Source organism: Zootoca vivipara, chromosome 4 (assembly GCF_965207765.1).
Source record: "Zootoca vivipara chromosome 4, rZooViv2.hap1.1, whole genome shotgun sequence".
Classification (NCBI taxonomy): Eukaryota; Metazoa; Chordata; class Lepidosauria; order Squamata; family Lacertidae; genus Zootoca; species Zootoca vivipara.
In genome coordinates, this window is record NC_142587.1 from 26,734,647 (window position 1) to 26,760,133 (window position 25,487).

Below are 25,487 nucleotides of genomic sequence, written 5' to 3' on the forward strand. Positions count from 1 at the left end.
TGCCTTCTATCAGCTTCAGCTGGTAAACCAGCTGCCAACATTCCTGGACCAGGAGGGTCTCACCACACTGGTAACCTCAAGACCCGATGACTGTCTTGCATCTGGTCCAGAAGGTGCAGCTAGTGAGTAATGCAGCAGCCAGACTGTTCACAGGAGAAAGCTCTTAGTACCATGTTACTCTGCCACTGGGAGAGCCACATGGGTTACCAATTTGCTACCTGGCCAGGTTCATGGTTCTTGTGTAAATTCAGAGAGCCCTAAAAAAATCTGGAGCCGAAGTAACTTATGGACTGCCTTATTCCATATGCTCTGCCACGATCACTGATACCTTCTGATGAGGCCCTTTAGTGCTTCCACATGCCCCCGAGGTTCAGCTGGCCATTACCAGGGACTGAGCTTTTAGTGTGGCAGGCCCTGCTTGCCAATAGCGGTTCATCATGAGTCATCCCTGCTGGCTTTTAGATGTCTTTAAAAAACTTACTATTCCCTTTCAAACCCGAGATTCTTTGCCAACCAGCTTTTACTGATGTGTTTGACATTTCTAGCCAGCCAGTGGTGTAGTGTTAAGAGCAGTAGACTCGTAATCTGGGGAACCGGTTTCTCATCTCCGCTCCTCCACATGCAGCTGCTGGGTGACCTTGGGCTAGTCACACTTCTCTGAAGTCTCTCAGCCCCACTCACCTCACAGAGTGTTTGTTGTGGGGGAGGAAGGGAAAGGAGAATGTTACCCGCTTTGAGACTCCTTTGGGTAGTGAAAAAGCAGGATATCAAATCCAAACTCTTCTTCTTCTATTGTTTTTGCTGTAACACTGTTTTTAGGTTGCGCGCTGCCTTGTGGTATTTTATATGGAAGTGTTTTTAAAAAATATTTGAATGAATAAAATGGGACTAAGGAACCACTGAATTCAGAAACTAGAACAGCTGTGATATAATCAAATAGATGACAGCAATGAAAAGGTCCAGCTTTGTGCAAGCAGATTTCATCTTTCGCTGAAGTAACGGAGCAGTCGGTGTGAGACCTTGGCAGCTGGACCGACGATAAGGATGACAAAAACAGTCCTAATCAGGCAACACAGCAGATAGTGAAACAGTAACATACTTTGGTTGTTTTTGAAAGTATGCTGATAAGAAATGTGACTATGTTACTGGAAGGCAAATGCAGATTTGAGGGAAGTCAGTTCTCTCCTTATTCCAGGAAGAGTTGGGGGCATGTATAGAAGGGTGAAGTTCTAGGGTCCATTTAAGGTGACAAAAAGATACTGGTCACATCTGTTACCAATAAAAATGGGGTGTGAGATAAGAGAATATGATACAGTTATTTTTAAAGGTGTGTTTTTCGTAAATGGGTCAAAACCAGGGTTCCACCAAACCTGTTAACTCCACAACATGTGTGACCTAGTTTATTGACAATGTACTTTCCTCTACTAAATATGATTTTTCTAACAGGCAGGGCAATCCTACCCAGGAAACAGGGGTGGGATTGTTGTCTCAGACCCCATGCCTATGGAACAGTTTCCAATGTTTACTTAGCCCAGGAGGGAAGAATATCAACTTACAAACAAAAAAGCAGAAAAATAACAGACATGCTCCAGTATCCTTGGAAAAACCACTAATGCCCATCAATTGGGGACTGTGGTACCAAACTGCTCACAGACTTCTCCACACGGATTGAGTTCTTTTCACCCTAGGGCAGGCATAGGCAACCTTGGCTCTCCAGATGTTTTGGAACTACAACTCCCATGATCCCTGACCACTGGCCCTGTTAGCTAGGGATCATGGGAGTTGCAGTTCCAAAACATCTGGAGAGCCAAGGTTGCCTATGCCTGCCCTAGGGGGATCTCAAACCTTTGTCCTAAGAAGGCTGCAATCCTCAGGAGCTGTGAACTCAACCTTCCTCTTCTTTATATAGGCTTTGCTCCTCCTAACCAGTGCTGATAAGGATACCTGCGCTCTGGCAGGTGTGCAGTTGCTGCTGTCTATGCTGCTGGGGCTAACGGGCACCATGGCAATGGGATGCAGGGAGGTGTGCCGGAGGCACAGCATGGCATAGAGGCTAGAAATTGCAAGTCGTTAACAGTGTATTTTATTGACCTAGTGGCACAAGAGGCATTCAGTGGGAACAAGGGTGCTTTCAGATTTCTATTTCAGATACTATTTAAAAATAACCAAGCTGAGTCGGAAAATGTGTTTTTGAAAAACTCAAGCATCTTCCATCATTAGGGAAAAAAACCAAATCTTAAAAATGCTTAACCTTTTCAAATACTGGGCATATATTTTCTGCATAAAAATACAAAATAACAGTATACAAAGGGTACATATTTTGACTAATATTGCTTTAAGTATGGCAGAATAAGGCACGACAAGGAAATGAAATACAAAAGCACAGAGGAATATCTCTGTTACATAGAAGGAATCCACAAAATTCAAGTAGCTCTGCGTAGACATATTTCTCATGATATAGAACTATTATGCTGCCGTTTCCAGCTCTGAGCCGCAGTCTTCTAACGACGCATCCCAGAGTTGTCTTTCTGTAGTTCTTTGAGAACGACAGCCAAGACTCTGCTCACACCAATTAATTACAAACACTATTAATCTCTGAACAAAGCATTTGTTGTATAGGCTTCGCTATGATTCGCATCCAAGGAGCTGTGAAGAATGGAATCTCTGTAATTTACAATGCAATTCTAGATGTGTCTACTCAAAAGTAAACCCACTCAGTTCACTAGGGCTTGCTTCCAGATGAGTGGATATAAGACTGCAGTCTTGGACATTTAGAGTTCTTTCTGGTAAGTTAGCAGGCATGATCAACAAGGCTTCCTGGCAGAATATGGACTTCTAATGTTGAGAATGCTAGTTCGTTTCGTTTTTTAAAGTTTTCCTCAGGGCAACAGCAATAGTTTGCAAACAGACTTCAAGCAACAATAACTCCTTGCTTCAGTAACATGAAGTGTGTGCATTGGACTCCTAATTTTTAACGTACAGTGGTACCTCGACTTACGGACGATTCGGCAACCGAATTTTTCAACTTACGAATGGGGCAAATGGCCGCACACTTACGAATTTCTCGACACCCGAACGGAAGCGGCGGTTTTAGATAGGGTTTTTTCAGCTTACAAATTTTTAGATGGGGTTGCTTCAACTTACGAATTTTTCAACTTCCAATGCATTCCTATGGGAAATCGACTTAGGAATTTTTCGACCTACGAAGGTGCCTTCGGAACGGATTAAATTTGTAAGTCAAGGCACCACTGTATACTGTATCAGGGCTCACAGCAAAGGAAAAGGTACTTTAGCAGCTAGAATCCTCTAATCCCTCACTTATGCCACAAGAACACTGGTAGAAGACATTGAGCTCAAGACCAAGAATGTCTATGTGTCGGAAGCAATTCAATTCTACTGCCACGATCCAGCCAAACACCTTTGTTGGGGTTTGGCTGTGCAATCAATCCTACATATGTCTACTAAGAAGTCCCACAGAATTTAATGGTACATACTCCTGGGTAAGTCTGTATAGAATTGCAGCCTCAGGGTATTTGCTTGAACAGACCATGTGCTTCGCTTGCATGGCAGAACAAACAATGCCAGAGTTTAGTGTAAAATGAGGTTTGGTCTACTTGGTGAGGGGATCTGCTAGATATGTTAAATTAGGCTATTCAGCACCAATTTGGGTCTTTTTCAGTTGCCCCTTACTAAGCAAATATACAATGTATATATCTACAAATTTATATACGTGTAAAATACAGATTTTTTTAAATGGTTGGATATGAGGTTACATAACATGTAAAGAGTTTTTTAGAGGTATACTGTCAAGGTAGCGAGGCAAACATTTTAATATGAAGCTAGTCATGCAGAGGAATACTCTCTCTTTTTTGCACTTAGGTTTCATAGACTCAACAAAAATAAGTCTGTAATATCACTTCCTAAACTTTGCACAGCAAGATGAGATCTGGAGAGGAGGACCTCACTTTCTTCCCAACGTCTCAGCCAATTTCTTCAGTCGCTTCTTGAGCTCCAGTGGAAACTTCTCATAGCACTTCTTGCAGACAGGCTTCATATCAAATTCCACAAACTTGTTTCTAAAATGAGCACACAAAAAAAGAGTGGTGGGGAAAGAACAAAGTCTTAATGCAAATAATAACCTTTTCATAGGTTTCGCTGGAAACTAATTTTATATATAAATTACCACCACCACCCCAAACTGAGTGTAGGTTACACTATTTTTACTTCTTCTCTTTTTTTTTTACAATTTTATAAAGACAAGGATTTGTACTAGTCCTCTAAGGATTCATAATTTAAATCCCCACATCTGAGGGGAAAGTGGGTGGTCTTAGGGCGGTTTTACACATACACATTTATTAGTTTATGTTTCTAGGCATCATGCTCTCCCACCATAAAGAAGTGCAGGCAAAAGAGTGATCGCCACCTCACTTATCATTATATGATGTGCAGCACAGAATAGTGTTCTGCAGCATTCACACAGATGGTGACTTTAAAAATCAGACATGTTATGTTCCTTGTAAAGGCTATGGCTCTGAGCCCCAAAATGCACACCTGAAGTCACTCGTAAGGATGAACTGTGGTTTTTTTTAAATAAAATAAAATCATTATTATGAATCCATTTAAAATGATGTTGGGGAAATCTTGAATCCGAAGATTGCCATTATTTCTTATCAGGTCCACAATGATGGAAGACTCTTTCCCAGTCTTGGTGGAGGTGCTTCTACAAGAATCTCCCCGGTCTAGCAGTATCCTATGAGAGGGGTGGCAAAGCTTTGCTTTGTGGGTGCACAGGGTGGTATTTCAACTAAATTTTACGCAGGGCAGGCTCACTGGAATTAAGGAATATGACTGAGTTAGGTCCATTACTTTCCAGAGGTCTACTACAAGTAAAACTTTGTTGACTACCACCCACTATCTTTGTTCCCAGGGAACTTCCTTGGGATAAATATTTTCAAATGCCTTGGGATAGATATGTTCACGTTGCCTCTCACCTCAATAGCTATGTTCTAACAGACACAAATACAAAACAAACATCAGCGCTAGAAGAGTATGTCACCTAGAGAGCTCCACGTGTGTTTTGGGGACAAAGGACTCGCATGTAAATTAGTCCAGTTACTCAGAATGAAGTTGCCCTTTTTGTGTGGTGCTCATTGGAGGGCCACACCTGCTGTATAAAAGTAAAGTATGCATTCATATCCCACCTACTTTTGTCTCTTGGGCCACCCACCACTGATATGCGCCCCTTGGAAAACTGCCCAGGAGGGAAGGTGCAGCAAAAGGTTTCTTGCCCCTAAAAGCTAAAAAGAAGAGAACTCCCTAAAACTGACCGAAAGGAAGAAAGGAAGGAGCGCAGTTGCTGGGAGGTAGGAAGAAAGCATGTTTACAGGCAGACAGGCTTTTTCTTTTTCTGTTTGTCTTTATCCTTTGCTTCTCGCTCCCGTTTGGCGAGCCTCCTCTTAAATTCTTCCGGCATTTTCTCGTAACAGTGTTTGCAGACAGGTTTGAGATCGATTTCAACAAACTTGTCCCTTCACGGGTGGGGAAAGAAGGAATGGAGGAGAGAACAGGATAGAATCAAGATCCAGGTGAAGCAAAATCAAGGAGAATTCAGCAGGAAACAGAGAGGGAGTTAAAGTAGTAAATATACTAATAGGAAAAGATGTCTCTGACACTTGGCAAGGGCTGCATCGTTAATGGCAACTCACAAAAGACAAAAAGCATACTGCATGTGTGCTACAATGAAGGAACCCTGTGCTCCAATTCCCATCAGGCCCAGCTAACATAGCCAATGTTCGGGGATGATGGGAGTTCAGCAACATCGCCGGCACCAAACAAACCATGGTTATCCAGGGCGTGTGAACCTGCAGATACAAGCCACGCTGCGGCTAAACAAACCATGGTTTGACATGTACAAACATGGCCACATCACCGCTTCATGTATTATCATGAACATCTGATAAACTTACTTGAGTGTTAGCTTAGTGTTGCAAGTAGAGCACGCGAAGCAGTTCACGCACCATGCCTTGTTCAATGCCGACACAACTGAGAAAGGGGAGAAATGACAGGATTAGCCATCTGTTTACCAGTGGCAGAGTAGATATTTATCATCGGAATTCCATGGCAGGTAAGGTAAAAAAGGTAAAGGACCCCTGGATGTTTAAGTCCAGTTAAAGGTGACTATGGGGTTGCGGCTCTCATCTCACTTTCAGGCCAAGGGAGCCGGTGTTTGTCCACAGACAGCTTTCCGGGTCATGTGGACAGCTTTCCGGGTCATGTGGCCAGCATGACTAAACTGCTTCTGGCACAAGGGGACACTGTGATGGAAACCAGAGTGCACGGAAATGGCGTTTACCTTCCCGCCGCAGTGGTACTTATTTATCTACTTGCACTCACTGGCATGCTTTTGAACTGCTAGGTTGGCAGGAGCTGGGACAGAGCAATGGGAGCTCACTCCATCACGCAGATTCAAACCGCTGACCTTCCGATCAGCAAGCCCATGAGGCTCAGTGGTCAAAGCCACCCGCGTCCCTATATATATATATTCCACAGCAATGTTTAAGAGAGTTACACAAAGTCTTTGAAATCACTATTGCGTTGTTTGAAACTGCGTATTATTTACACAATAGGGACACGGGTGGCTCTGTGGTCTAAACCACAAATTGTGTTTTTATTTGTTATTATGGTATGTATTTTTGTGTTGCTAAACTGTAAACCACCCATGAGCTTTGGATGAAGGGCAGTATGAGAAATTTAATGAATGAATGAATGAATGAATGAATCTGAGAACTTTCAAATCAAGCCCACTTTCATTTGCCTCACTATATTTTGTGATTGCTGTTTTTTGACTATAAGCTGACTTGGAAACCCACTATCAATGCCTAAACAGTTTCGTGAAATAATATTTCAGGCTCATGCTTAGCATCATGTGTATTTTATGTGCATTTTGAGTATTTTATTTTGAACTGAACTTCAACTGTTATCCTGCAGTGTGCGTCTCCTTTCTTAAATCACTTGTATTAAGTGGGTTTTTTTTTTTAAAAAAAAAAAAAGCAACAACGCTGAAATGAAGACACAAGCACATCAGCACAGAGACTCACCATCTCCTTCAATCACACGATTACAGTGGAAGCAAACATCACCAAAGAGCTGTGGAAATGGGAAAATATTGCATAGTCATGCAAGTATTCATAAAACTTTGGAAAATGAAAATCAGCAGTTGGGACATATTAAAAACATATGCTTTCTCATTAGCACAACAGATTAAGTAGGAAAAAATCTCTTAAGTAATTATGAATTGATTTTTTAAAAAGGAAGCTACACACACTAGTTTGGATTGAGAGAAATATGTATTTAATGGTGTTTGTGGAAGCTGCCCCCCCCTGCAGCCTGCCCCCCCAATGCTCCCTTGAGGGACCCTGATGAGTGAAGTGGGCTGTGGTGCAGAAGGCTAAGGTGAAATCCCCATTTCCCCCTCTACCAAATATTCAGGGCTCCTCTTGGGCCCTTGTGTCATAGCCCGCCCCATTCAGCAGGATCCTTCAACCCCCAGGGGAGCTAGGGAAGAAGGGGGCCAGGAACTGGAGCCAACACATTCAGATATAGAAAGAGAACTGTAGAGTTGGACGGGACCACGAGGGTCATCTGGTCAAACCCCCTGCAATGCATGATCTTTTAACCATCATGGGTGATGGTCAGGGGTGATATGATAGCCATGTTCAAATATATGAAAGGATGCCATATGGAGGAGGGAGAAAGATTGTTTTCTGCTGCTCTAGAGAAGCGGACACGGAGCAATGGATTCAAACTACAAAAGAAAGAAGATTCCACCTAAACATTAGGATGAACTTCCTGACAGTAAGAGCTGTTCGGCAGTGGAATTTGCTACCAAGGAGTGTGGTGGAGTCTCCTTCTTTGGAGGTCTTTAAGCGGGGGCTTGACAGGGATATGTCAAGAATGCTTTGATGGTGTTTCCTGCTTGGCAGGGGGTTGGACTGGATGGCCCTTGTGGTCTCCTCCAACTCTATGATTCTATGGGGCCTGAACCCATGACCCTGAGATTAAGAGTCTCCTGCTCTGCCAACTGAGCTAGGAATACAAGCAGCTGTTTTACACCAAGTAAGACCTCTAGCTCAGTGCTGTCTACTATACTGACTGCCATTGGCTCTCCAACAAGACAAATGTCTTTCTGAGCCTGATCTGGAGACGCCAAAGGTTGGACCTGGCAGCTTAAGTGTGTGGTCTGAGCTATAACCCCAAGTGACCACTTGGGGGTGCACTCTTAAACACTGCCCAGTTTAAAGTGAGCACACTGCATGGTCTAGGATTTCACAATAGGTTTTCGTGCAGTGGTCCACATCTGTATGATGGCAGCTGTTAAAAACAAGCGCACACACAAAAAGCTATTAATAGGGGAAAGGAGTCTTTAAACTTAAACTCAGTAATAATTTATTAGAGATCATTGGAAATGTGAAAGGATCAATAGGACCTATGAACACGATAAACACACACACACAAACCTCAGATGGAAAAGTTTTAAACAGGCTAAAATAAAGAAATGACTATATTCTGAATATTTTAGACCATATTTTATATGATTCTTCTAATTCAGTAATTAACAGGAAAAATAATAATTTCTATGTGTAACGAAAGCTGAAATGAAAACACACACAGACACAAATGCATTTGAATTCATAGATTGGATTGCTACACTGCAAAATATTGCAAATGTGCAATATAGTTTTCCAGCTTCAAATTTAAACCAGTTCTCCAAATGTGTTTTTGAGGTGAAGAACCAATAAAAAAGGCAGATATTCCAATCTAAAAGTTTGCCTATTAAAGGTAGGCCATCATTGAATTAGAAGCTTTACAAGCAAATTGTTGTTCTTTTTTTTTTTTGACCTCATTAAATGCTGCATATCCATTGAATGTCAAATCTACATGGTTTGACACATACCAGCACTTGCTACGAGACAAAAAATGTGGACAGAGCGAAGTTTCAGAGTTAACATACTAAAAGTCTCTGGCTGAATGTACAAAATCCAAGACGCAGCCATACCTGGTTGTAGTGGGTCTCACAATACGCCAGCCCCTTCCTCTCGTAGTGACGGTGGCCTAGGAATGGCTTCTCACACTTCGCACAAACAAAATGCTGCAAGGGGGGGCGGGGTGGGAAGAAGTATGGGTTACCTTCAGTTTTATGTAGTGATAATTCATCTGCATTAATCCCTATGTGATCTTGAGCAAATAATTTACGTAATTTTTGCTTCTTAACTCACTGTACTGGAGCAAGTTAAGTGTTTGCTCCAGAAAGCTGGAGCTAATTCTGAGGGCATGTGAGGAAATGAAAGGAAGGAGAATCCCATTGCACAAAGCAGAACTCTGGACAAAACCTTAAGTATTGCTATTAAAATGATTAGACAAGAGTTATTATTCTGGTGTTTTCCTTTGTACTTCCCTTTTTTTTGGTCCTCTTTTGTTTGAAAGCACGTCAAAGTGCAAGTAGATAAATAGGTACCGCTCCGGCGGGAAGGTAAACGGCGTTTTTGTGTGCTGCTCTGGTTTGCCAGAAGCAGCTTAGTCATGCTGGCCACATGACCTGGAAGCTGTACACCAGCTCCCTCGGCCAGTAACGCGAGATGAGCGCCGCAACCCCAGAGTCATCCACGACTGGACTTAACCGTCAGGGGTCCCTTTACCGCAACCTATGAAGTTACACAGAATTCCCTATTTTGAGGACTCCTTTCTCTGACCTATTATTATCTAGGTTGTTGCACCCATCCTTACAGTAGCAAGCAACACGCAAGGCTCACCTCCACATGCCACTGTTTGCCCATTGCATTCACCACTCGTCCTTCAATTGGCCTCCTGCATGCTCCACAGATGGGGACGCCCATTTTGTCATGGCAAGGCAAGCAGTACAGTTCCCCCTTCAGTTCTCGGGCGTCAGCAGTTAGTTCCTTTCTGTTCATGAGGTACCAAAAGAAATGTGAAGACACAGCAAAGGAAAACACAGGCATGCATTTCAACTGGTGGATACAGTGGCAAAAGAAAACATGATTTTATTATTATTATTATATATTTGGTTACAAACTGGAATGAATACCCGCAGCAAAATATTTGGGAACTGTTGGGCCAGCAGCTGAAAACCAAATACAACGGCATGAAAGGTGTCATATGAAATGATCCTTGGGAAAACAAACCATTTTTTTCAGATTTAAGCCCCATGGCATCCATTTCAAGTGGGGATTCGTGTTGCACAAAATGAGAATAGCCAATAATGCTTTTGGTCTGTAGGAGCACCAGTGAAAATTTGTAGATGGTCCACTCAACAGAAGGCAGGCTGTTCAAAGTGATATCACGGAACTCCTGCTGAGGTAAAATACATCTGGGGCAAAATTAATACAACCCTTCTCAAAAGTAAAAGTAACAACCTGCTTAGAGAATTAAAGAAGCAGGGCCTATAAACTGTGCCGTGCCTCAGCCAAATTCCTCTCATCTCAATAGGCTATTTTACAAGTTGAGTGTAGAAACCTGAATAGTTTATACTACTGTAGACAGAGCCTCAGCTAGACCAAGTTCTTCCCAGCTAAAAAGGCCTTGCTGAGGAAAGTAAAGTGGTCATATGTATACATATGACCTGGGGACTTACTTCTGTGAAAGTATGTGCAGAATGGGTCCTACACACACTCACTCCAACTGAACACAATGGAAATTATTTGGGACCAGGCTGCAAGAGGTTTATAAATATCTTATTCACTGGTAAATGTGTGGTAGGATTGTGTATTTGCATTCACGCTTAATTATCAAACACTCTGATACTAAAGTTTCCATTGTAAAGATTTAAAAAACAAAAAGACCAAGTTCCTGTTACCCGCAATTGGCACAGTTGAAGTGATCAGGGTGGTAAGGGTCATTTTTGAAGATGAGGGGTTGTTCTTCGATGATAGCATGGCACTTTTGGCAAATGTATTTGCCCATGCCCCTGGCTTTCTCACGATTGTGGCAAGGACGGCAAAGGTGTCTAAGAGAGATCAAAGGAGAAACAGCAATGAAAAGAAACCATCTTCCTAGAACTGGGTTTTGTTTTGTTTTTAACCCACAAAAATGTAACAAGGGCTTTTGCTTCAGCTTTTTAGAAAAGAAACAAGTAATAATCCATAACAAAAAGAAAGAAAGAAAAGAAAACCACAAACCTTACCATAAAACAGTTATTTTACTGGTCTTCCAGCAGAAAGTCATTCTCTGCCCCTAAATTTCTCAAATCTAATGTGCAAGTATAAATTTTGCCAATAAAAAAAACTGCTCTAAAACTATTTTGGTGCAGAACAATGATATAGGCTCTGACCCGGTATTATAGCCTATGAAAACTGTCTCAGAATGCCATTATAGAGCTGAAGGTCAGTTAGGCTTATAGCCTGCAGCGAGTTATGATCTTCTAATATCATGATCAGATTAAATATATTAAAAGTATATTGTAGCTCTTAGATATACAGTGGTACCTTGGTTTAAGTACACAATTGGTTCCAGAAGTCTGTACTTAACCTGAAGCGTACTTAACCTGAAGCGAACTTTCCCATTGAAAGTAATGGGAAGTGGATTAATCCATTCCAGACGGGTCCGCGGAGTACTAAAACTGAAAGTACTCAAACCGAAGCGTACTTAAACCGAGGTATGGCTGTAATGTGAGCATAGTGCTTCTGGTTGTAGAACCTTTAGAATGGAGGGAGCATAGGAGCTGGGTTCTGCTCTTCCACATGCAGAAGGCATCTTCTTACCCAAGAGCTGTTTCATATCTCACACAAAACTGTTGCTTAAGAAAAGCAAAACTAAATCCAAGGACGATGTTCTGGCTGCACAACCTTTTGCACACACAGAAGCATGGGACTTACTTATATAGCACTGCAGAAATTTGCAGAGCAACTGTGGCAATTATCTTCCATGCATCGTTCTTTGGTTCCAGCCCTATACTTCCAGGATACAAATGTCACTCATTGACAGCCACACCCTCAACGAAAGGTGGTAGGGCCAGTGGGGGTGGGGTGGGGGTCTAGCATGTTTCATCTCCACAAAGTTGAATGCAACTACAACATCCATGATTCCATGAAACCCCGTTTGCAACTGCTGTCTTGGTTATAGTTTTGAAAGTATGTTTAATGCTATACTTCCAAAATGCCAAAAAGCCGGCCACCATTTAAAAAGCTGCTGCGTTATTTTTGATAGGACAAAATCCTGAAATCATTATGACCTTGCCATCAATTGACAATGCTCAGTGTCAAGAGTCAAGACAAAAGAAGTTGAACAATACCTGCCAGCATTCTTCACAAATCCAATGTCTGCCAATACCTGTTGGCAGATATCACAGCAGAAACATTCTGGATGCCAGCTGTTGTTCATAGCTTTAATAACACGACCAATAATGAACTCTCCTGCAAGTCAATAACATACCAGGATGTTTTAAAAAGAGTTAAATTTTAAATGCTATGGTGCTGGAGATAATAATATGGTGTGGGATATAACTAATGAGAGGGCAGGTCGTTCCACCAGGATCTGCTTAGCACTTTGCTGAATTCCTCCCAAAATATCTGTGTCCTCCCGGAAGTAAACAAAGCAAAATAGCAACAATATTTTTATATCCCTGTCTACTGCCATGTTTCAACCTCAACGAGCAAATTCAGATAATTTTACCCAATGAAATTTATGTTACCCAATGAAATTTTGGTCAGGCTGAGTTCCTGAAATAATAGGAGTACAAAGCAAAAATGAAACACAGAAATACAATGAGTGTCTGTCATACTTAGGAGTAGAGTTCAGCTCATTAATTTCAATGTGTCTTTTCCAAATGTGACTTAACACTGGAGATCAGTCAACGGCTGCTAAAGAAGCTCTTAATCTGAAAACCTAAGTATTGTGGAAAACTGTGTCTAAATACAGTATCTTGTAATTTGGGCTTCCAATAATTTAATGCTCATGGTCCTTTCCTCCCCCTCAAAAACAGGGTGCCAATAAAGCTATTAAGAGGGCTGACAACAAGATGATAGTGGACATGTGCAGAAAGGACTGGATTGTAATGGATAACAACAACAACAACAACAACAACAATAATAATAATGAAGTGTTTTAGTTCTCATATATTTTTAAGATGCTGCAATTTCCCTCAGTTTTGGGAGCCACCTCTCCTTTTCCAGCTCTGTCATAAAACTTCCTTTTACCTTTCCAGATTTCACTGCTGCCTGCAGGCAATTCATATCAGGTTTCGCCCCGGGGTTAATTGGCCTGGAGATTCCTCCTTCTAGGCATCTAAACACAATTGCCATAGTCCAGGGGGCTTTATTGGGTGTGGAAGACGGAGAGCTGTGAGTATATGGAACACTTTCTCCTTCCAAAATGGGCAAGATCCACTTGGAAAATGCAGCTGCCTCAGTGCAGTATGCAAAGCAAGCTCCAAACTCTTGCTTCCTATCTAATTCCACTCCTCACAATAAGGCAGAGCTCTGACACTCCTGGGGAAAAAAAATCCTACTCAATTCTGTCTACAGTATTACCGAGACAACTCTCGGTTTCTTTCTGCTGACCTTTTTTTTTTTTGATAGGTTACTTTAGGAATCTCCCAGTTAGTTCCAGAAATAGCATTCCTGTGCCTGATAAACAGAATATTATCTCATTCTAATTAAGTTATTTGACCTGTTGCTCTTGCCAAAGGGCACAGCAAGTGGGGGAAACAAGATATTTTGGTCTGGTTACTTTTGAAGGTTGAAATTCCTATTTAATAGCCCTCACTTTGCTTTTAAGTGAAACAAACTTAGGGAGGCTTAAGTGGGATTCAGTACATGCCACAATCTAGAGACCCAGTTTAGCCTGCCGTGGGGGTGGGCCTTAATTGTCTGTGGAATAGTAGGGAGGCTCTCAGGCATAGATGCCACAAAAAATACCACAGTTAAAAGCATTTTCTTTTGAGTATTCAATAGGCTGTAGGTTTAAAAAGTGTTTAGGAACTAAGGAAGTGTTAAGGATAATGATTCAATTTCCTGAAATGGGAATGTTTACTTATGTTAAATTACTGTGTACTTTTAACATGGGTTCCCCCCCCCCTCTGACAGTAGTTCTCTTGTGATTGGCTGATTGTGAGTCATGCAAGAGAGGCATTCCATTTCTGTTGTGATTGTTATTCCAGTAACTGTTGTTTTTTAACTGCTTTCTGCTGCTTATCTTTCTCTGTGTAAGGAGAATGGCTGCTGAGAGAGGTTTTTCAGGATACTGCTGAGGACAGTGTTGTGTCAGTGTGATCTGTCTGAAGTGAAACAGAGGAGGATCCCTAAACGTTAATAGGGAGAAACCTGTGCAGGAACTCTCTGAAAGGAGCAAAGAGAATATTGCTGCAAGTGAAAGTAAAAAAACCCCAAAACTCTTCATAAGAAACTGTAAGGCCTGAATGAGGTAAAACTGTGGTGCAATTCTCAACAGTTTTGCTTGTAAGTCCAAGTAAAAAGACTTAAATCTACAATTCTAGTGAGAACATACCCATGTTTGAATAAGCACGAGACTGTAAATCAGGCATCTCCAAACTGCGGCCCTCCAGATGTTTTGGCCTACAACTCCCATGATCCCTAGCTAACAAGACCAGTGGTCAGGGATGATGGGAACTGTAGTGCAAAACATCTGGAGGGACGAAGTTTGGGGATGCCTGCTGTAAATATATTCTTCTCAATTCTATGTTTATGAAAGTGAAGTTCTTTTGAATATAAAGTCTGGACATTGTACAGATGTATCTTCGAAGTCTAACGGAATCCGTTCCGCAAGTCCGTTTGACTTCCAAAACGTTTTGAAACCAAAGCACAGCTTCTGATTGGCTGCAGGAAGATCCTGCAGCCAATCGGAAGCTGCGGAAACCCTGTCAGATGTTCGGCTTCCAAAAGAACATTTGAGAACCGGAATACTCACTTCCGGGTTTTGATCGTTTGGGAGCCAATTTGTTTGGGAGCCAACTTGTTTGAGATCCAGGGTATGACTGTATAGTCTTTACAAAGAAGCTATCAATCACCTAGAAGTTATTTAGCTTCCTAGCTGTAAGCTACTCTGCTCCTTTGCATATCATCAAAATTTTATTTATATACATAACAGGAAGCTGCCTTAAGTCAGACCATCTAGCTCAGGATTATTTGCACTCACTGTCTGTGTGTCTCTCTAGGATTTGAGTCAAGAGTCACACCCAACCCTACTTGAGATGCTAGGGCAGGCATCCCCAACCTGCGGCCCTCCAGATGTTTTGGCCTACAACTCCCATGATCCCTAGCTAACAGGACCAGTGGTCAGGGATTATGGGAATTGTACTCCAAAACATCTGGAGGGCCGAAGGCTGGGGATGTCTGTGCTAGGGATTGAATCTGGGACCTTCTGCACTCAAACAAATACATTGCCACTGAGGTATGTGGTAGCTTCTAAATCAGACACTGAACCCTACAGGAGTACAGCAGTCTTCCCACTACAAACTTTCGCCTCCCAATTCATGGAGGATGGCGGAGAACAAGCACCTTTGCCCATGCTTCCTTCTCTGTGTTAATCGCGGGGGGAAACAAACAAATGCCCTAAGCAGGCTTATGTTCAGATGAATACCATCTGGGTGTACAGCTGTAGACAGTCATCATCCTGGCAGATATGTAACAAAATCTTGCTTGTGTTCAAGACCTGCTTTGTTTTCTTTAAACAGCATATGTCCCTCTCCTTCCACGTTTGGATGTCCACATTATCTTTATAAAACATTCTAAAATTTAATATATATATATTCTAGAACTTACCACACTGATGGCAGCAAGGAGCAAAAAGCATCTGAAAGTCATGTTCACAATATTTCCTTCCTTCAAACTAGAAAAAGCAAGACACAAAGGAATTAAGAGGAATACTGAAAAGTATAGCACTTCAAGTTTCATACATATAAATGGCCGGACAATTTCTGGGTTCTTTCAACTGTTTTTTTGTTTTGTTGTTGTTGTAAAAAGAGGATTCAGCCTGATTTTATGGCAGAAAGGAACTGAAGCTCTGCTAATCCATCGGATTGTTTAACAAGTTTTGCTTGTATATTATTATGCCACAGGGAATGATTTGCACAAGAAATCTGGCAGGCTGTGGTGGAGTTTATGTTAGATGGCTGGATTCTGACAGGATGCTAAAACAATCTGGGCACGGAATCAGCTCGTAGTCACATTTGCTTAACTGGATCAAAATAATAAACACCTGTGCTGGTATTCAGAACAGGAAGCACTTTCTGCTGGCTCATTAGATCCTTTCTGTCCCCTACATTTCCTGAAACCGCACTCTACTGTATTGCAGGAAACACGTCTGTAAAGACGGGAATATTCATACCAACCATCTATATAAATGGGCATACAAATCATTATTCCAGAGATTGCAACCCCCACTTCAGTGTATGACTTATTATGTCATTCAGATTAACTTCCAAGTATGTGCGTGGGGTGGGCAGGTACCAATGAGACAGACTGCAACGTTTATTACAGAAAGTTAAATATTTCAGGTTTCTCTCTGTGACAAAACCGCAGCCAGATCAGGACCCCGGGTGGATCTGGATCCTGCTCCCAGGGAAAGAGAAGGTTAAAACACTAGACAGCTTAGTAGACCCAGTTGGACCTGCAAAGGTGACAGGATTAAGGAAGGAGATGGTAAAAATGTTTTAGGGGATGCAGAAGAGTGTGTGGGCAAAGTTTGCCAGGTGCTCACAGCCAACGTCCTGGTGTCACAATGACATCAGGTGGCCTCCTTTTGTTTGCATGGGCAATCAGCTGATCAATGGACTCACATAGTTCCATATGCAAACTCCATGAGGCACAAAGGTGTCTTCAGCTAACCAATACTTGACATCGTACGTAACACCAAGTGTAAGGCAAGTGAGTGTGGATTGCTCAAAACGAACAGGGACCCCTGGTTTGCTTAATTTGGCCCACAGGCTGAAATTTCTCCATGCCTGCCATACACTGTTTGTCTAGCCTGGGATCACAGGAGTTCCTCCAACCAGGGGTCTAAATATTATGCTGGGCCCTGCAGATCCATAGCACCATGTGACACAAGGCATATACTGAACAAGTTCATCCAGCTGCTCAATGGCAAATAGAGCCCAGTTATTCTCAATAACTTTTATAATTACATTCTAGTTTTTCTGGCTCATTATGCCTGATTTTTCTGGCCAAGTCTACTTTCATCTTCCTCTTGATCTATTGGTGAAAGCTTCAAAGACCTGTAACAAATCCATACTTTGAAGTGAAGTTTGTTTGACGGTGACGTATGCCTAAGTTCCTAGTATTAAAGGCTTCGAAGGGGGAATTTTGTCTCAAGTGGCCCGTAAGCTAGTTGCTAATCTCTATACACTTTGCTAACTTTTTGGAAATTCCCACCCTCCCTAGCTGAATGTGTTGAACGATTCCTTGGGGGCATCTTGGGGACTATTATTCCAACAGATAAAACAAATACACTGACAGTATTCATAGAAGCAGCAAGTAATTACACCCTACCAAGATTTGCTCAGAAGCAAGTCCAATGGATTTTAGCAGAATTTACTTCCTGGTAAGAGTGTTTAGGATTGAGATCTTGGTTTACTAAAGTCGAACACAAAAGAAAGAGGGGTTCTGGCATAAAGCAGGCTCTCTTGGTTCTTCAGTCTCATGGATGAGAAAGGAGATAAAAAAAAGTACAAAATGACAGATAATGGCATTAATTGAAAATGTAATAGAGCACCTGGTTTGCATGTAGAAACTTGCAGGTTAAATCCCTGTGGTCTGTGAATGTCCCCTTGGAGAGCCGCTGCCTCTGTGTAGACAGTACTAAGCTAGATGGACCAATAGTTGGACTAGGATATATGGTAACTTCCGATAGTGAAATAGGCAGCCTTTCAAATTATAATGTGTTGGGGTATCAACACAAGATAGTAATGATACTTACCTACACAAGATAAGATAAGGGCTGAGGAGGACTAAGTCAAAAGAAAGATCCCATTCAACCAAACCCTAATTCAAAATCATACCCTCAGCCTTAGAAAAATGAGCTGTAAAATCCCCAAGGATTGAACCCACAATGGAGATAGGCAATGTGGTACCCTACAGATGCTCCTGAACTACAACTCCCATCATTCCACAGGCATCTCTTAACCACGTGCCAACATTTCCTTAGACTTCCTCATTTACATAGCAAATACGTATCTGGTTTCATTATTCCTCTGGACATCTTGGCATTGGCACTCCTAATTTTAGAAAGCTCTTACGAGTGTTGCTAGCTCTCTGTGCTGCAGCATGCTATGGCAAACAGCTGGAAGCTACAGGTGACTGAGTTCTAACCCCAAGTGGTTGTACGCGATGTAGCAGATAAGATTGTCAAACTTGGGCCATGAACCCGCACTGAGTCAGTCACAATCTCTCGGTCTAATTGATCTCAATGGGTTGTTACAAGGTTAAACAGAGAGGCAATTTTTAGCTCTCTGGGGGAAGCATAGGGCAAAACTCTAGATCATAATTAAAACAGAAAGTTAAAATCATAGATAGGTAAGTCATCACTCCGCAAATGGACATCTTTATTTACCCAACACAGTGCTGCTTTTTAAAGTTGAATTCTGTTGCCTGGTGCTTAGTGTCTAAACATGTATGTTGGGGCTGATTGAAAAGCTTTGTTTTCTAATAACTGCTGTATTGGACCAGCTTGTGGTTATGCTGTAGAGCAGCTGCGGCCCTCCAGATGTTGAGGAACTACAGCTCCCATCAGCCTCAGCAAGTGTGGCTGACGGCTAGGGCCAAAGGTCCCCCACAGCTACTGTGGGGTCTGTAGTTAAGCTGAACTCTGCAGGTGGTCAAAAGATGCTATCTTCTACATGGAGGTAGGTTCTGGCACTTAAAAAACAGGTTATAGGAGATGGGTTGATCCCAAGTCAAGCACTGCAGTGGCCTGGAGTCAGTCGTAAAGAAAAATGAACCTGCATCAGTCATAAAGAAATGACCCTGTGTTAACTGCCTCCCAAACGACACTGCAGGGAAGGAAGCAATTTCTGTGGCAAGTCCTTGACCAACGTACACAAGCGGCGCAGCACGGGTTTGGGAATAGTTAACGGAGAAGTGAAAAGACCACGGGGAACCAACCTCATAAAAAAGCCCTTCGGGGAACTGCTGGAAGCACTGGGCACACACGAAACACTGTTCGTGATACAGCTCGCCATTGCTGTTCACAATCTTCTCCGCAGGTGCGAAACCTCCCCGGCAGCGCTCACACATGGCATTGGCCAGAGCGTTGGCCATGTTGCTGTAACGATAACAAAGAGCAAAGGGGTTAAGCACACAAGTAAGGTAGATTTGCCGACCGTGCTTCTTTTTCAATAGGCAGCTGTCCCAATTCAGCAGGAAAACACACACTTTTTCCTACTTACTTTACTGCCTTCCTGGCCCTCCTGTCCAGGGACCAGTGGCAAATGCAGCTCCCACTTCTGCAATGTTGCTATTTAATTGATTGATTGATTTCCCATCTTTCCACCAAGGAGCTCATAGCGGTGTACACGCTTGCCCCTCACTTTCATTTTATCCTCACAACAACCCTGTGAGGTGGGTTAGCTTGAGAAAGAGAGACAGGAAATACCATCACCCTTGTCAATCAAGACTGTTTCCTATTGTGGGAACTTGCTGGGAGGAGGTGGAAGAGGAAGGCAAAAGCGAAAGGAATAGCAGTGGCAGCAGCGGACAAGATCTGCCACAAGCATCCTCCAAGCAGGTGAAGAGATACTTTGCCTCCACTAAGGGACTCTGGTTGAAGGGAAGCTTCCCCTTCTCTAAAAAGACTCTTGGGGGCTGTGTGGTTTATTGTTGGTGAGCCAATTTCCCAGTTTTTCTTTATGTTGCACTGTTAAGAGTAGCTTGGGGGAGGCAGAGGGAAAGCCGACAAGGATGCTACTCTGGCCTCAGGGTCCAGGCAAATGTCTCTGCCCCCACACTCTCATGTGGGACCCCAAAGCACCTCTGTCCACTCTGCTATTGGGCATCCTCCATCTTTGTGGAGCCTTCCAGATATTGCTGGACTCCCAACTCCATGGGTCATAATGGCTGAGGCTGATGGGAGCTGGAGCAACAACATTTGGAAGGCCATGAGTTCCCCATCCCAGATGCATTTATTTCAATGTGACGTGTGAGACGCTGGCCTGGTTCACATCATCCCACAACACATAAGACTCTGCAGGCAGGAGGATGCAACAGAATGCTGGGAGGTCATGTGATCACATGCCCCCTTTCCTCTTATGAACATCACAGTATACCTGGCAAGAGAGCAGCTGATCTCTTCTGGGGTGAAAACAGGGCTGCATTTATGACCTGGAAACCTACAACTTTTGTACTTTTTTGTGGGGGGGGAGGTAGAAGTGCATGCACAAGCCTGAAACACTCCCACATTCCACTATATGTAGGACCTAGACTTCTGCAGAGTATATGAGTCAACCAAAAAATGGTAAGAGTGTCAAATTTGAAGTAGCCTGAAGTCTCCTTTAATTCACGGCAATTTAGAGAGGGAAAGCCACATCAGTCCGTTGCAGCAGCAATCCTGTGTCACTTTGAAGCCTAACACATTTATTTGAGCATAAGCTTTCATTAGAGTACGTGTTGTCAGATTCAATTTAAGTGTCTCGTATGAAGCAGCTCCTCATTTGCTTTGGATTGTGCTGAGTAGCTCCCAATGTAGCTCCCCGTATAACCCCAGTCCCCCCAAGAGACAATTGCATGAGTATCTCTTAGCTGTTCAGAACGAAGAGGCAGAATCCTCTGCCTCACCAGTTTCCACCCAGTCATACAAAACGTACAAGCCAGAACAGTTCAAGTGACCTTTCTCCTTAATCTTGTTCTGTTCACATGGGCCTCAATCCAAAGTAACAGTTCTGCTTGCAAGAACATGGCAGCAGACAACATTCTGGAATGGGACACCGACATCCACACCCCCTCAGGCTACACTCTTCTGAGCAGCTGCAAACCCATGAAAGGCATCTTACAAGCGAAGTACGGAATTGCCGCCATGATACTACACAGAAAGGAGCCAGGTCTCCTTCACCCCCCCCCCCAACTGCAATTCCAAAGAAATGTGCCAACAGCCACCAAGATGCACCCTGCAACCAAGTCACTTGTTATTGCAACAGAAAAGTCTTAGAATCAAGCTCTGAACGCAATATTGGTGTGCATGTCCCTATCCCTAAATATATTATCTGCAAATGACAGCACTCAAAAGAGCAATCCTATCTATTTTTAATCAAGTAAGTCCCACTATGTTAAATGTGTTCAAGATTGCAGTTTAAAGCTACAGGTATATATACACACTTGGAAGTCTTACTGAATTAAACTTGACTTTTTTTGAATAGCTATGTACAGGATAATGCTGTGGGGATGCAAGCCTATGTACAATTACTTGGAAGTAAGCCCAATTGAAATCTTTGGGACTTATGTCTGGGCAAACATGGATGTGTGGCTGCCTACATCAGAATTCCAGCTGAGATATCAGCGAATAAAATGAAAAAACGTCTCCAAGCTTATACTGATGGAACTTAAGAAAAGTAATTTTTATTTTTATTTTTTTAAATACATTTTATTCCATTTTCCAAATTCAACAAATTAACAAAACCAATCTTTTATACAAAATCTTATATTCACATCTTTTATCTTCTCCACGGCAAACTAGTATTTCATGTCAATATGGAAAACGGAGGTGTTGCCATTTTATACCTATGTACCGCAAAGTATTGGAAGAATGTGGAATCCACAGTCAGAAATCCCACAAAGCGTTTATTCTGCTGTTGAACCAGAAATGAATGCACACATTAACTAACACATACACACACCCCATGATTAAAATACAGTTAACTACAAAGCATCCTGTTATTGTGCAGATCATAATAAATTGCAAGTTCCCCAGTCATGAGAACAGCAAGCAAGATTGTGTTAGAGTAAGGCAAGCAGACCAAGTAACAAACCGACTCCGGCGGAGTGAACTTACAATCTTGCATAAAAGTCACATATTTCTTTGTATACTTTTACGTCACTGTGCCTGCGTTGCAATTTTGACACAGCTCTCTCGCCTTCATTTTCGTGGTCGTTGTGCACATTCTGATGGGTGTGCGAGATTTCTTCGTTCTCTGGAATGGCATAGGAGTGCCCCCTGCTTTGGAATTCCATATATATATGTATTAAAAAACACAACAGCCCAGCAGCAGCAACAGAACGCTCCAGGGAGCAGCGGTAAGGAGAGAGAAAACAATCCGCAGGACTTTAGCTGCGTGCTGGGTAAAGAGCTTCCAAGTTTAAAAGCGTCAGCCACAGAGCAGCTTGAATGTCAGAGCGAGGCTGGGAGAGATTCACTGGAAGCAAAGCAACACATTCCATTGCAAGGTGGTAACGCCAACTTGGGTGGAACATGCGATCTCTGCTATCTGCTGTCCTTAGCAAGAGTTCCACTGAAGCAGTGTTCTCTTAGGGTAAATGTAAGCTAGGGCAGGCTAGCTGTCGCAAGGGGTTTAATGTGGAAAAACTTACTGTGCCGTGTGTGTGTGTGTGTGTGTGTGTGAAACAACACGTTAACGCCTTTGCAAAGATAACAAGGAAATACCCTGCTAGGAACATCTTGTTCACACAAAAAACCAAACTGTAAAAATAGTAAGAATGCCCTTTTACAAATAATGCTCCCAATTTGATTCCTATGTCATGGAATTTGGAGCAGCTGGTGAGCACGCGCACACTCAAGAATGGACACTTCCATGGCTGACTAGGCTGTTCTGTCTTTTGTTTCAAAACACCAGTGACAACACTGCTTGGCAAAAACCACTCGGCATAATGGAATGCCTTAAGTTGCCATTTTGGGGACAGGCAGTTCAAAAGTCGTATTTTCCCCGATACGACTTTTTGGTTCCTGAAATTCATTCTGATTGTGCGGATAAAATACAGTCATACCTCGGTTTAAGTACGCTTCGGTTTGCGTACTTTCAGTTTAAGTACTCCGCTGACCCGTCTGGAACGGATTAATCCACTTTCCATTACTTTCAATGGGAAAGTTCGCTTCAGGTTAAGTACAGACTTCCGGAACCAATTGTGTACTTAAACCGAGGTACCACTGTATAACAGATCAAATTCTAAAGGGTGTGTTGCTAAACGTGTGAAAACAGTCCGAATCCAAGGCATGCACCTCCAGATGGTGGAGACGTCGGGTGCTGTCCTGGCACCTGGGCATCTTCACTTGATCGCAAGTGGCCTATAGCCAGGGGCAAAATGTGCATGGCAAATTTTGAACAATGATGCAATTAGGGGGGGGGAAGCATATGTACATAAAGCAGGCTCCCCTCTATGGATGTCCTCTGTACAGTGGAGAGGGGCAGCACAGTTGGGATAAAAGGGCCAGCAGGATTAAGGTCTCTCTTCCTTTCGTGTGCCTGGTGCCCCCATAGGGCTCTAGAGCAATCCCCCACCCAAATTCAAATGTCTGCATGGTACTTCACATAGAATCATAGAATTGGAAGAGACCACAAGGGCCACCCAGTCCAAGCAGGAAACACCTTCAAAGCATTCTTGACATATGGCTGTCAAGCCTCTGCTTAAAGACCTCCAAAGAAGGAGACTCCACCACACTTCTTGGCAGCAAATTCCACTGCCGAACAGCTCTTACTGTCAGGAAGCTCTTCCTAATGTTTAGGTGGAATCTTCTTTCTTGTAGTTTGAATCCATTGCTCCGTGTCCACTTCTCTGGAGCAGCAGAAAACAACCTTTCTCCCTCCTCTATATGACATCCTTTTATATATTTGAACATGGCTATCATATCATATCACCCCTTAACCTTCTCTTCTCCAGGGTAAACATACCCAGCATAATAATCTACAGCTTCTTATACATTGTCCGCCAGACTCTGGGGAATAGAGAAGGCTCTTGCTCCCAAAGGCGCTCTGCGGGCTTCTTAAAATTTCCTTATACAGAAGGAGCTGCTGTTTGAAACTATGCTATGGAATTCAATTAAACGTATTCAAGTGAATCGTTTTCAGTGGAACATCTTGCTTTGCTCTCAAGGCACGTTCACATCTTCTGGCAGCTTGTAAAAGATCCTAGGAGGAAGGAAACTTGCAGCAAATCCCAGCACTAGCCTGCAAATCAATATGGACAATGCATTCCCTAATTCTCACAGTGCTTCCTTCCCATAGGGAACACTAGATGCACACTCAGGTGGATTGAGGCCAATACATTTAGAAATGAGGTGCAAATCACATCACCCAGAAGAAAGGCAAACAACATTTTAAAATCCTGGGTTTTTAAAACTATTTGCTGTTGCCCAAAGAATGGGAATCCAAGCCCCTTCTCCTGCATATGTCTGCATAGGAAATGCCTCCTCAACACACTGTTACTAGCACAAAGGTATCTTTCCACAGATAAAGCAAAGCTGGCATGGTTGTTTGTGCCAGGGATATTCCAAGACTTGAAAGGAGAAATGAGAGATGTGACTAGATAATGTTGACAGATGTTTGTTTTCATCGGCAAGCACAAGATGTACTCCATCGGCTTGATCCACGTCCCATATTTAAACTTTGCTTGCAATAGTTATTTATTCAGCCGAATGCCTAATGGCACAAATTGTGTACGGGGCACTGGGCATCACCACCATTGCCACGGCACTTCGCTTCTCCATTCCTGAACTTCAGTGTGAACGCCCAAGGGGAGCATGTGCAGAGATTGCTTAGAAGATGCCCTAGACCTTCACTCTAAATGCATGAAAGTTGGCACAGTGGAGGGGGGTGGCATGAGCCAGCATGTGGGGCACCATGCCCCCAAACACAATTTGTGCACTCACTCACACATTTGGCTGAATGCCCAAACAGGGGTTTATGCATTGATTTTTACGTCTGCTACACTGAGGGCCAACCAACACATAATGTTAATAAGCCCGTTAAAAACGTGATTTGGGTTCTCCACGTTTAAGCAAAAGCAGCCACACTGTGGGAGGAATCTGAATGAGGACTGTGGTGCAAGGGTGAGTCAATTCAATCCATCCCCTGGAACATTTCCCCCATTCCCTGCAAATCCCCAACCACTGTTCGTTTTGATCTAGAAAGTTTTACACAGCTTGGGTTGGGACTCAACTACATCAGGGACTGCCTCTACCCCTATGAACCTACCCACACCCTACAATTATCATCAAAAGCCCTTTCTCCATGTCCCTTCTCTGAAGGAAGTGGGGAGAGAGAGGCAAAGAAACCCATACTTTTCAGTGGCGACTTCCTAATTGTGGAACTCCCTGCTGAGGCAAACTTGCCTGGTGCCAACATGATCAACTTTCAGGTGCCAGGCGAAGACATTTCTGTTTACTCAGGCTTTTCATTTTTGTGTAGATTACAGTGTGGTATGATTTATAGCTTGTTTCAGTGTTCATTTTTAGTGGACTGGGGGGGGCAGGGTTCATCCTTTTCATTCTTGCTGGTAGGTAAACACTTTTAACGTGTTTAC

At 42.8% G+C, this 25,487-nt stretch overlaps 1 protein-coding gene across 7 annotated transcripts in view; it reads right to left on the reverse strand.

The window, feature by feature from the left end:
- Positions 1-2,060: 2,060 nt before the first annotated feature.
- Positions 2,061-25,487, reverse strand: part of LIMS1 (LIM zinc finger domain containing 1) — a 69,419-nt gene continuing 45,992 nt past the window's right edge. For 3 of the 7 annotated variants that reach the window (XM_088667578.1, XM_088667579.1, XM_035114568.3), the window contains exons 2-10: positions 19,128-19,287; positions 15,792-15,858; positions 12,305-12,425; positions 10,871-11,020; positions 9,810-9,960; positions 9,056-9,148; positions 7,098-7,146; positions 5,967-6,042; positions 2,061-4,076 (exon numbers count right to left, since the gene is read on the reverse strand). In XM_088667578.1, coding sequence (XP_088523704.1) covers positions 3,962-4,076; positions 5,967-6,042; positions 7,098-7,146; positions 9,056-9,148; positions 9,810-9,960; positions 10,871-11,020; positions 12,305-12,425; positions 15,792-15,858; positions 19,128-19,287 — 982 coding nt within the window. In that variant the 3' untranslated portion in view covers positions 2,061-3,961. Of the gene's footprint in view, positions 4,077-5,327; positions 5,529-5,966; positions 6,043-7,097; positions 7,147-9,055; positions 9,149-9,809; positions 9,961-10,870; positions 11,021-12,304; positions 12,426-15,791; positions 15,859-19,127; positions 19,288-22,005; positions 22,550-25,487 lie in introns of those variants that run through there. The other 4 variants (XR_004692558.3, XR_004692556.3, XR_004692557.3 and 1 more) reach the window with 3 other exon arrangements.